The 12,542-nt window shown below is 40.5% G+C and overlaps 1 protein-coding gene across 4 annotated transcripts in view; it reads left to right on the top strand.

Moving 5' to 3' along the window:
* cfap54 (cilia and flagella associated 54) overlaps positions 1–12,542 on the top strand; it is a 25,826-nt gene extending 13,284 nt beyond the window's left edge. For 2 of the 4 annotated variants that reach the window (XM_030746456.1, XM_030746454.1), the window contains exons 31-57: positions 3–93; positions 322–410; positions 501–698; positions 913–1,091; positions 1,179–1,327; positions 1,859–2,068; positions 2,221–2,420; positions 2,554–2,689; positions 3,041–3,170; positions 3,337–3,498; positions 3,590–3,799; positions 4,020–4,107; positions 4,259–4,429; positions 4,529–4,595; positions 4,769–4,954; positions 5,038–5,124; positions 5,221–5,340; positions 5,657–5,704; positions 6,064–6,205; positions 7,798–7,964; positions 8,319–8,473; positions 8,629–8,698; positions 8,904–9,063; positions 9,237–9,394; positions 10,144–10,290; positions 11,399–11,519; positions 12,075–12,542. In XM_030746456.1, the coding sequence (XP_030602316.1) occupies positions 3–93; positions 322–410; positions 501–698; positions 913–1,091; positions 1,179–1,327; positions 1,859–2,068; positions 2,221–2,420; positions 2,554–2,689; positions 3,041–3,170; positions 3,337–3,498; positions 3,590–3,799; positions 4,020–4,107; positions 4,259–4,429; positions 4,529–4,595; positions 4,769–4,954; positions 5,038–5,124; positions 5,221–5,340; positions 5,657–5,704; positions 6,064–6,205; positions 7,798–7,964; positions 8,319–8,473; positions 8,629–8,698; positions 8,904–9,063; positions 9,237–9,394; positions 10,144–10,290; positions 11,399–11,519; positions 12,075–12,223 (3,790 nt within the window). In that variant the 3' untranslated portion in view covers positions 12,224–12,542. The remainder of the gene's footprint in view (positions 1–2; positions 94–321; positions 411–500; positions 699–912; positions 1,092–1,178; positions 1,328–1,858; positions 2,069–2,220; positions 2,421–2,553; positions 2,690–3,040; positions 3,171–3,336; positions 3,499–3,589; positions 3,800–4,019; positions 4,108–4,258; positions 4,430–4,528; positions 4,596–4,768; positions 4,955–5,037; positions 5,125–5,220; positions 5,341–5,656; positions 5,705–6,063; positions 6,206–7,797; positions 7,965–8,318; positions 8,474–8,628; positions 8,699–8,903; positions 9,064–9,236; positions 9,395–10,143; positions 10,291–11,398; positions 11,520–12,074) is intronic. The other 2 variants (XM_030746455.1, XM_030746458.1) reach the window with 2 other exon arrangements.

Raw genomic sequence — 12,542 nt, 5'->3', positions numbered from 1 at the left:
AGGCGTGATGAGGTGATGGTACTGTCCACAAAATGTTTGGAGGAACACAGTCAGATTAAACAAGGAGGCGTTATTCAGAATGAAACAGCCCAGGTAAATATGCACACATGCATGCAGGTAACAAGGACATGCAATGTTTGAGCCACACTGACAAAAATGCAGGAGGATTCTCTTGATCAGTGGATACTTGCCATAACAGGCTCAGTTTTAGTGCCAAATATAATACTGTGACTTGAGAGAAACCAGAAAATATTTGCATCTTGTTGCATTGCCATAATATCAGACAAAAGTATTAATAACATGTGATGCTCTTTGAAACAGAGCAAGAATGCTTCTTCACATGATGATACAAGAAAGAAACTAAAGCAGAAATTGCCACAGAACATGCTTTTGAAAAGGAGGACACGCAGGTGGAGTATCTGTGTCTTTCTTTTTCTGGGGAGGCGTTGATTATATGTGTGACTTCATTGAAATGTATGGATGTTCTTTCATGTTTGTAGGGAAGTTCTGGCTGTGGAGAACTTGCTCGCTCTGATTTCGTCTGTGGTGCAGCGCCAAAAGAAGAGGCTGCAGCTGAGGCACATTTGCTCTGAAGAGAGAGTGTGGAGAGCACAGCTGAACTATTGCATGGCTCAGGCACATTTAGCAAAGTTTTATCAGTGTCTGGACCGGCAGCACAGAGGAGCCTTGGAGCAGAGGTTCACAGACAGCGATAGCAGATATTTTCCTTTACTTTTTCTGTGATAGTTTACTCACATTGCATGTGAACACTAAGAAACTATTTTTTTCTGGCTTGTCCTACGTAGGTCTGCTTTGTTCTGACAGGCAATATGTTTGGTTTTATTAGTACTTTGTGTGGTTGATATTATATACTGTTTATAAGATGTTTTGTACCTTTTGTTCTTTGCACAGGTACAGCCAGTTTCATCCTTTGTGTTTCTCTCTGGCCTACTCTGGTGTCCTGCTATGGAGGAAGAACTCGCAGCAACAGCAGTTGCAGTCTTCAAAGAATGAAGCTGTCTTACACATGGCCTCCTCTGGTTGCAGTGATCGTGTGATGACTGCTGACAAAGATGGAGAAAAAAATGAGGGTGAGAAAAAAGACACACTGAAAATAATGTGAAAAGAAAAGCTACTATCTGGCCTGTCTTTCATCATTTGTCTTAACCTTTTTTTAGCAGTTGATGGCTCTGTCACAGAGGACACATGTAAGGAGGGAGAGGGCTCCTCTCACACTATGGAACAGCAGATGGAGGCACAGATGTGCACATCTGCCACACTGCTGGATTCACTTAATAAAGCTGCTATACATCTCCAGAGAGCCATGGTACTGTTGGCACATACATGGACTTACACTTACATGTGACCTCACAGCAGTAATCTTCTTCTTCTGGCTATTCCCTTTAGGGGTCGCCACAGTGAATCATCTGCCTCCATCTCCATCCCTTACATCCTCTTCTGTCAGACCAACTCTCTGCATGTCTTCCTTCACTACATCCATGAATCTTCTTTATGGTCTTCCTCTTTTTCTCCTCCTGCCTTTCAGCTCCATATTGTCCAGTATATCCACTATCCCACCTCTACACATATCCTAACCATTTCACCCTTGCTTCTCTAACTTCGTCTCCAACCCTAAGTGTCCTTCTGATATACTCATTTCTAAGGCTGTCCATCCTGATCACTCTCAACGAAAACAGCACCTTCAGCTTTGCCTCCTTTTTTTTTTTTTTTTTTCACATCCTCTGTCTCCAATCCATACATCATAGCAGGTCTCACTACCATCTTGTAAACCTTCCCTTTCACTCTTGCTGCTGTCCTGTCACAAATCTGACACTCGTCTCCATCCACTCCTTTCCAGGTGTTGGCCCATCGTGGCAACCACTGGACCACTCTGCAGTGTGTGTGTCAGTCAATGTGGGACCAAGGCTGCAGAATCACTGCCCTTGTACAGAGAGCTGCTCAACTTGAAACTCCATCTCTGATCACATCAGACCAGCTACACACTATCCTCACCCCACTGCTGGTACTGGCTACTGACCTCATCATGGACATGCTGAACAAACTAGGGGTGAGTGTCACATACTGGTATTTACACACATAGCTGCTAACTAAAAACTCACACTTACGATTATTCCTAGGAAATTATAAAAACAAAGCCACAGTTTGCATTTTGTCATTTGTACTTTTTGTGATTTTCATCTTTATCTCCGTCCCTACTAGCTGTGGGGTTTGTATGACAGTGACTTGACTGAAGATGCGCTAGAATCCAGTCTCCACTTCTCAGCCTCACTGGATGACAGCACCCAGGTGGATCTGCGTTGGGTTCGCACTTTGGTGTTATACACTCTAGAGCGGCTCCATGACAGTGGCAAGTGGGAAAGCCTCGCCCACTTTGCCTTACTTTTCAACTCATACACACGGTGAATAAGACATACTGCAAATAGAAACATTTAAAAGGGAGGAGTAAAACTCAAAATCATGTAATATAGAGAAATTCAATTAATACATTGTTTTTTATGTGTGTGTATATTTCCATCTATTTATCTATACCAGCGATCGTTATACCTTCACTGTAACTCCTCTGCTAGTCCACGCCCAGAGGAAGTTGCTTGAAAGAATTGACTCTTTTGGAGGGCCTGCAGTCCCACAGCCACACCATATCAACACACAGAAGGCCACTGGAAAAGAGGTAGCACATACCCGCACACAGAAAGGCACACGTTCACCTTTACTGCAGTTGCCTTTGCTGTTATTTGAATGGCAATGGCCAGATTTCTGAGGGTGAACCTGGGGAGATGTGTCGACCCCCAGGTGTTTTTATACAGAAATATTTGAAAAACACAAATAATTTTTTGGTCTTTTTGTGTTTGGTAATTCTGTTTCATGCCAGCTAATATCCCATAACTCACTGATCACAGCACCACAGAATGTTCTCCCTGTTCTAGTTGCAGTATTTAGTTTATTAATTTCTTGTTTCTGCAATTTTGTATCATCTGTATTTTGGGGTATGTTATAAATTAGTGTATATTCTGCCTTTCAGGTGACTAATAAAAGTTACGCAGGCTGCCAGCTTCTCAGTGGTCGGACCCATAATGCTGTATTGAAACGGCACATTCACAAAAATGCAGCACCAACAAACTTGACTCCTCAAGAAGCAGCTGATCTTAAAGGTTTACACAGCCAAAGAGCTTATCTAAAATAATATTTTACTCATGTTAACACTGGTTTGTATATAGTAGTTAATAGTGACAACTGCCTTGCAACTTAAAAGATCCAAATGTTAGAGAATAACTTATTGATTGCAGGTGTTGTATTTTCATGTACATGTATGTTAAGTTGCAGAGATACAGCACTCCATGTCCCTTGTTCGTGTTCCGCTGGATGTGGAGGACACACTGAGCTGTTACCGTCAAGCACTCGAGAAAAAACCATATTGTCTTCACATCTTCCAGCACAGTCGCTCACTACTGGAGCTCCTTCTGGCAAACACGCAGCCCTGTAAGCTCAGTACTGTTTGAATAAGACATACGCACTCACACATCAGGTATTTAAAATTAATACTGTTTGCTCTGCTTGTGTCCCTCATGAGGCTCTATGATACAGATGCCGCACTGTCTGAGCCGAGGTCTCAGCCATTCAGCGAGCCTTGTGAATTTCAGTCCTGTTGTTATGCTTACTCCGAACATCCAACCATGTGACCTGACGCAGGAGGACTACAGTACTCCAAACGCTATCTATGGCTTACCTATCAGCCGTGACCACTTGCCAACTGTCACTGCTGCATACTCCACTTGCATAAGTAAGAACACAAAATACTTACAAAACTCTAAAGACCTTTATAGCACACTTTACATAAATAAGTTAAGTACTGGCAAGTTTGCAATAGGAGGGACTCTGAATTAGATGTTCATCGGAGACCAGAAGAAGCAAAACAAGTGACCCTACAACAACACAGGGCTCAGATTTCAGTGCCTCAGATGTTTCAGTGTCCTTTTAATTATCTTTCACTTTTTCCTCAGAGTACCTCCAAGCTAATGGTCATAACTCTCTCAGAGTTCTGGCTCTGCATGAACTGGGAAACCTGCAGTTTTACAGTGGAAACACACGGTTAGAAAACTGTTGTATATGCATGTTGGAGCAGGCCTTCAGCCTTCTATTGAATGCATTTACTTGCAGTTACACAGCAAAAATCAGCTTGCTCTGATTTTTATTAATTATTCTGGCAAGAATGTTATTCCTGTTTGTGTTTTATTTCCAGGGCAGCACACTCATGCTGGAGTAAAGCGGTAGATTGTGCCTTACAGAGCTCAGGTGCTTTGGAGAAATGGGATGGCTTGTCCTTTGGGGGTGGCTCAGTGCAGCAAACTCTAAGACAGACTGGAATTTGGGGATGTCTACAGGCGGCTGTGGTCACTGCTAAGATAGCACAGTAGGTTTTTATCATTGATTTGATGTGTTTTTGTAATGTGTTTTGCACACATACACCTTTAGATTTTTATCAGCGTGCTGGATGTCTTTGGTTCTGTAGGTATAGCTTAACTTCTGATATCAGCCGGCGAACAAAGTACTGCCTCCTATCTGCTCACCTCTTTAAGGTAATATGTCCAAGAAATGCTAATTTCTCTCCTCATATACATGGTTTTAATTATTTAGGAAATTATATTTCTACTTTCATGACACAGATGTAGTTTTGCATATTTTAATGTATCAGGATGCATGTGTATGCATTCATTTTGACACTGACTTCTAATATGACTTTCTTCCCTAGAGTTTGCTGTATTGCTCCATGGCTCATCCCCAGGCAGACCTGCAGTATGCCTCCTATAGCATCGGAGATCAGCTGTTCCCTGGAGTTGACCTTTTCTCCGAACCCCACAGGCTTCACCTCGGCACCACTGTGACAAGCTTGAACTTCATTTGCCACTGGCTTTTCACCACTGGCTACTGCATCACGGTACATACACAACCACTGACTGCTACTCATCAGTGTTTCAGATAAATAATTGGCTCTGTGTTAACTTGTGTTTGTAATTTCAGCTGCTGCCCACGCTCGCCCTTTACCTACATTTTGTGGGGACTGTGTGCAGAGACGTACAGCGCACTGTCGAAGGCAAAATACTTAAGGTCAGAATTGGCTTTGTTTGTTTGTTTAAGTGGTTTTTTTTGTTTTGTTTTTTTTCTTTTGATGGACTTTCTAATCTGCCCGGGTGTTTTCTGCAGATACGTGTCCTTACTGAACTGTGTCTGTTCACTGAAGCTGTGAAGGAGGCCGTTCAGCTCACACGTGGAACAGGTGTCCTTCTGCCTCATGGACAATCCATTGCCAGCACATGTGTCCAAGTAGGAACATTTTCTTTTTAGCAGCCGAAAGTGAAATTTGAGATCTGTTTTCACTTCCTTTCATTATCTTTCAACCTTTTGACCTTTTTCATTTCCATTTAACTTTGTGTTCAGAATGTCAAATGTGTTTGAACGTATGAGTTAGGTGTACTGTCTTCTCAGGAGGCCTACGATATCTGATCTGGTTAAAACTGTGAGCGGGTCTGTCCTGTGAGCACTGCAAAATGTTAATGGTTGTCATTTGGTGAAAAACTGAATAAAAATACTTTAAATTGTTGCTGTCATAATTTGGCATGTGTGTGTTTTTTCTGTGCAGCCTACAAAGACATTCTGTAGCAACAAGTCTCTTCTGGACAATGCAGAGGTAATCTCTACATTGCTTTAGATGTAAAATCACATATCAGAGTTTAAAATAATAAGTCTCATATAATGAAATATAATGTAATAATAAAACAGAAGGGTCAACTTTCTTGCTCATCTCTGTCATTTTGGCAAATTTGAAAACAAAAGTCAGCCAAATATATGCACATGAATGCACTGACGGAAATTCACACACATATACTCACACACACCTTTCCAGCAGAAGGCAAAAATGCTGTATTCACCTCTTCTCTGCCTTTGTGCTGCTCTTTCAGTTTTGTACAAATAAGTCTAAATAGATGCTGTCTAAAATTATTAACTAAATTGGATTCTTATGAATGTAATCTGTGTGTTTGTGTTTAGGCTTTGGAGGAACTAGTGAACTGTGACTTTACTCCAGAGGTTTGCACCCTGTATGGAGCAGCACTGTGTGTCAGATTCAACCTTGCTCGTGTCCAACTAGTCGTGGCACTCACTAATGCTGCCTCGAGCTTTCCTGTGTCAGGTCTGTAAACAAGAGTTTTTTTGTTTTGTTAATTATGTTGGTTTCACACAGTAGCAGTCAAAAGTTTGGACACACCTTCTACTTCAGTGGTTTTTTATTATTTAAAAAATTGTCTGCGTTGTAGATTAATACTAAAGTTATCCAAACTATAAAGAAGCACATACAGAATTATTTAGTAAACAATTTTTTTTTAAACAAACCAGAATATGTTTTATATTTTAGATTCTTCAAAGTAGGCACCATCTTGACATTTTCTCAGTCAACTTTATGAGGTAATCACCTGGAATGGCTTTCAGTAACAGCTGTGGCTTTCAGGAGTTCATTTCTTGAATTTCTTGCCCTCTTAATGTGTTTGAGACCATCAGTCGTGTTGTGAAGAGGTAGAGTTGGTATATAGTCAATAGTCCTATTTGAGTAATGTTCTAATCCATATTATGGCAAGAACTACTCAGCTAAGAAAAGAAAAAGGACAGTCCATCATTACTTTAAGAACTGAAAGTCAGTCAATCCGAAAACGTCAAGAACATTGAAAGTCTCCTCAAGTGCAGTCGCAAAGACCATCAAATGATGAAACTGGCTCTCATCAGGACCGCCCCATTAAAGGAAGACCAAGAGTTACCTCTGCTGCACAGGATAAGTTCATCACAGTTACCAGCCTCAGAAACTGCAAGTTAACAGCACCCCAGATAAGAGCCCACCTACATGCTTCACAAAGTTCAAGTAGCACACACATCTCAACATCAACTGTTCAGAGAAGACTGCGTGAATCTGGACTTTATGGTTTAATTGCTGTAAAGAAGCCACTTCTAAGGAAGAACAACAAGAGGAAGAGAATGTCTTGGGCCAAGGAACACAAGGAAAGGACATTAGACCAGAGGAAATCTGTCCTTTGGTCTGATGAGTCCAAATTTGAGATTTTTGGTTCCAAACACCATGTCTTTGGAAGATGCAGAAAAGATGAGTGGATGGTTCCTACATGTGTAGTTCCCACCGTGAAGTATGGAGGAGGAAGAGTGATGGTATGGGGGGTGCTTTGCTGGTGACACTGTTGGCGATTTATTCGTAATTCAAAGCACACTTAACCAGCATGGCTACCACAGCATTCTGCAGCAACATGCCATCCTGTCTGGTTTGTGCTTAGTCGCACCATCATTTGTTTTTCAACAGGCCAATGACCCCAAATACACCTCCAGGCTGTCCCAGGCTATGTAAGGGCTATTTGACCAAGAACAAAGATGATGGAGTGTTGGGTCAGATGACCTGGCCTCCACAATCACCTGAGCTAATCTGAAGAATCTAAAATCTAAAACATATTTTGGTTTGTTTAACACTTTTAACTTTACTGCATGATTCCTTATGTGTTCCTTCATAGTCTGGATGACTTCAGTATTAATGCACAATGTAGATAAAAAAATAAAAAATAAATAAAAACATTGAATCAGTAGGTTTATAAAAACTTTTGACTGGTACTGTATATATTTGCATTGAAAAATGTAAGCTTATTGCATTACATTATTTTCTTCATTTCCTACACACTGTTCTGCATTTGTATCCTTATGTGATAGAATTAAAGAGCTGTGAATGTCTTTCAGATTCTCTTGAGGGAGAAGTTTGTGGCAGGATAACGAGTCGTTTGGTGGATCCAAAAGATGATGAGCAGGATAGTCTGGACACCGAGGACTGCTGTCCAATGACAGAGGAGCGAAAAGTTCTCACTCTTAATGCTAAGACACAGAAGCTCACTCCAGAAAGGATTAAAGTAAGACTTAAAGTTGCCTATATTTCATACAATAAATAGAAGAATGTGAAGACTGCCACATCAGAGCTCAGGAAACTATGGTTGACAATAATTCCACATATTTTTCTTGTATCCATCTGCCTCTTGTGCAGCCCCTTAGGTAAAGTGTAAAATGCATTTTAATTAGCATCTTAGACATAACTGTAAATTGAAATCATTCCGTGATCACCAGAATTGGTCATATCATCCATTCTACATGCAGGGGTGGAGAGCACCTTATCCGTGCATATCTGTTATACAGGATATGATGAGGTGAGCTGCATCCTTAAGAAACATAACATAATTTTTACCCATTTGTCATCTCTTTGGTTGTAGTTCCTTTTGCTGGAAGGTGCATCTTCTTTGTTGAACACTGTTTCGCAGCAGCTTGAATCTCATTCCTTGTGCAAAATGGAGACCCTGGAAATGACAATAGAATTCAATCTTCTGAAGGGCAATGTCTACATGCAGCAAGGACATACTGCACTTTGGTACGGTGACCTTATGCATGTGTACTCTGTGCATATATCTTACCTAGCTGAGCCTGTCCTTCTTAAAAAACAGTGTCATAGGTTGTTTTTGCAGGAAAATGACTCAGATTGGAGGACATGTTGACCTATCCTAATCATTAATGTTCCCCTTTCAGCTTTGAGATGGCAGTTTCATCTTTGAAGCTGCTGCAAACGTCACCTGCGATTGTGAGAGGATCCCAGACTGTAAGTGATAGGGCAAAAATATTTATATAATGTATTAACAGTATCAAGTGGGTTGATAACTTGAATACTTGATTACATCAACTGTTACTTTTTAGCTAACAGAATTCTGTTCATTTTAATTCTGTATGTAATCACAGTAAGACAGCAGACATGATTTGCTGTAGACATGGTGTGTGTGTTTATATGTGTAATATTCTGTTTTAAGAATGCTAAAGATTTTAGTGAGTCAGACCCCCAGAATGGAGACTCTCCCAGAGTAGTGGAGGCCAGTGAGAGAGCTGGAGTTTATCTGTGGCTGCGTTGCCGCTTGGCTCTGGTCCATAGCCTGGTTGCCCACAACCCTGGCACCACTGAGCTTCTACCAGGTCTGATTATGTGTTTGGAAAAAAAAAAATCACTAACTCTTGCTTTCACAACCAAAACTTCTTTATATGGTTCCTTCACATTATTTCACATAATACTTGATATACTGTATTTACACATTATGATACATTAGGTGCTTATTAATTAACAATACGTGTGGGACTGTTTTCTTAAGGTAAAAACATTAATGAGGAGGCAGCCCGGGTGCTACAGGAGGGTCTCGATGAATGTGCGCTGTGGGGAGACCTTGATATTCAAGCCCTACTGATGGTTGAAGGTGCCAGACTGGAAGCCCGGAGAGGCAAGACTGACAACAGCATAGCAATGTTGCAGGTATCATCACACGCAAACACAGACACCTTTTTTCATTGTTACATGCAACACAAGAAACATGGAGGAAAAAGCAGTGACAGAGCAGGGGAGTTGAGGATGCATTGTAGATTTCTGATCTGAAGTTTCTTATCTGTTGAATTTCGAGGCCATGCGACCCTTGGTTTAACCTAATGTATATGACCTTTGAATACCTTGGATGGTTATCCATGAACCAAGTCAACATTGGTGCCAAATTTGAATTCCCCCTAGAAGTTCCTGAAATGATTGGATTCAGGAGAATGAGACAGACATGAGGTCACAAAGTCCTCAGTGTAAGACCCCACTCTCTAATCTGCTCGCTTAGCTTCCTGCACAAATGGTCTCAGTGGTTCTCTATGCCCACCAAAAAGGAATGTTTATTTTTTTAAAAAGAAAAGAAATAGTACCTAAAAAACTGGAACAATAAAACTTGGGACTGTGTTTGTTTTCCTGTTAAGATGACGTAGAGTAATACTGTACATAAATGTATTCAAAATTTGTACCTTTTTTTTTTTTACTTCATTAAAAGTAAATTGTGTTAATATTTTTGTTCAAACTGCTCATTAGAAAGTGCAATTTTGAGGTCATGAATTGTGTCTAAAGTTTGGACACACTCAATGGGTGAATGTGTCCAAACTTTTGACTGGTACCGTTTATGTCTCACTGTGAACTATATGCAATAAATTAAAGTCGTCACAGTTTTAGTGTTTGCTGTTTGTTCCTGTATGCAGAAAGCAGTGAGCCTGCTGTCAGGACGGACCTGCACGCCACCAAAGTCAGTCATAACGCTGGCTCAGGCCACTTTGCTGCTCAGTGACTTAAGAGGAGTACAGAGTGTCACACCTCTGCAGCTGATGCAGAAACTACTGAGAAAGCAGGCAAGTGAACAGACAAAAATGCTAAAATACACGCATCTATACAGAGCTGTGAAAAAGTATTTCCTTGCCCCCTCCTGGACCGAGTCAATTATAGAAGTCATTAGCAGGACTCTGGAGAACGTGACTGCATACTGAGGAGGTATTTCAGCCATTTGATTCAGGTGTGTTGGATCAGGGACACATCTAAAGCCTGCAGGACACCAGCCCTCAAGGCCTGGAGTTGAATACCCCTGACCTAAAGAAACAGTCTGGAAAGGGTTAAAAAGCCACTTCTAAGGCTTTGGGACTCCAGTGAACCACAGTGAGAACCATTATCCACAAATAGAGAAAACTTGGAACAGTGGTGAACCTTCTCAGGAATTTCCAGCCTTCCAAAATTACTCCAAGAGCAGGAGGTCACAAAAGAACCCAGAACATCTAAAGAACTACAGGGCTCACTTGCCTCAGTTAAGGTCAGTGTTCATGATTCAAACAACAAGGAAGAGACCGGGCAAAAATGGCATCCATGGCGGAGTCCCAAGGTGAAAACCACTGTTGACCAAAAAGAACACAAAGGCTCGTCTCACATTTACCAAGAAACATCTTGATGAGCCCCAAAACTTTTGGGAAAATATTCTGAGACTGACGAGACAAAAGTTGAACTTTTTGGAAGGTTTGAAAAAAAGAAAACAAACCGAAGGTTTTGGAGTAAATCAGATTGAGATGTTTTGGCATAACATTAAACAGGCCGTTCATCCTGGAAAACCCCCAATGTGGCTGAATTAAAACAATTCTGCAAAGAAGAGAGGGCCAAAATTCCTCCACAGCAATGTGAAAGATTGCCAGTTATTGCAAATGCTTGATTGCAGTTCTTGTTTTTTTGTTTCTTAATAAATTCATTCATCATTTAAAAACTGCTTTTTGAATTTACTTGGGTTATCTTGGTCTTATATTAAAATTAGCTTGATCTAAAACATGCAAGTGTGACAAATAGGCAAAAAAATAAGAAATTAGGAAGGGGCAAATACATTTTCACAGCACTGTACATGTACATCATATTATCACCAAATAATCTGAAAGCAGACAAACATAACATTAACATTTGCCTTTTGTTCTCCTCTTCTTTCAGCTGTGCGATTTTGGTCAGAGTGTGCAGTTAGTTGATGGAAAAATGTGTTTCCCTCCTCCTGGACCGAGCAACATCTACCTTCTGCACCTCAACATACTAAACCAGACCACTTTGCAAATTGGTAAATTAGGAACATGCTGTTTATCATGCAGCACAAAGCACAGCTTAAGCTTATGGGGATGTCACAAGTTTTGGAAGTATATGGTCATAGACCAACAGACTGATAGCACAGCACCCCTGCTCCCTAGAGCTACACTGCAACAGACAAAAAATTAGTTTGAAATTTTAAATCTCATTTTCTCTCAAAATGGACTCCATCCAGAAAGTATGGAGCGTGGATTTTGGAAATAGAACTCACTAAGGACAGGGAAGATGTTCTCTTTCCAAAATATTCACTATTAACTGATCTGTTGACTAATTTTTCAGTTAATTTATCACTCAGTCTTTGATTTGTTTCAAAAATATTCAGCTGTTTGATGGCTTTACTGAGAGCCACAGTGGATCTTTTCAAATTAGTATTACTAAATAAAATATTTAGTGTGCTTTCATAGAAGACAAAGAAGGTTACTACTAATATTTGACTAATATTTAAAAGTTGAAACTACTACATTTTGGGGAAATTTGACTTAAATAAATGTCTTTAAATCCATTGCTCTATCTCCATCTGTTTCTGCAGGCAACATCCTGGGTCATGGTAAAATGGGAACATCAGTTTCTGACATCCAGCCATCACAGTCTACTTCCAGGCAGAGTGTGCACCAGACTGAAAAAGACTCTCAAGCAGTTTCATCACCGAACAATCCAACCACCTCCAGTCCTAAATGATTTAAATGCGCCTTATGCACATATGTAAAGACATGGGTGGCTACTGAAGTATTTCATTTTCTCGGAGAGCAAGAGTCCTGCGGGAAATCTTGTGTAGCAACACATTATGTTATCAACTTAGTACATAAGAAGCAAAATGCTGCGTATAGTTTAAAGGCCATTTATAATATACTAGAGCAATCAAATGCAGACAACTGCACCTGGGAACAGTGAATACAGTTTGAAAGGCAGGACAATGTTAGTGCAAAGAATTCAGATGTTCTGGATGATTTAAGTCACTTTAAGTTAATATTGTCTGGAATCAAATAAAATGGTATGC

The sequence above is a fragment of the Archocentrus centrarchus genome, chromosome 14 (genome assembly GCF_007364275.1).
Source record: "Archocentrus centrarchus isolate MPI-CPG fArcCen1 chromosome 14, fArcCen1, whole genome shotgun sequence".
Classification (NCBI taxonomy): domain Eukaryota; kingdom Metazoa; phylum Chordata; class Actinopteri; order Cichliformes; family Cichlidae; genus Archocentrus; species Archocentrus centrarchus.
Note: the sequence above shows the minus strand (reverse complement) of the source record. Positions and strands in the feature narration are given on the sequence as shown.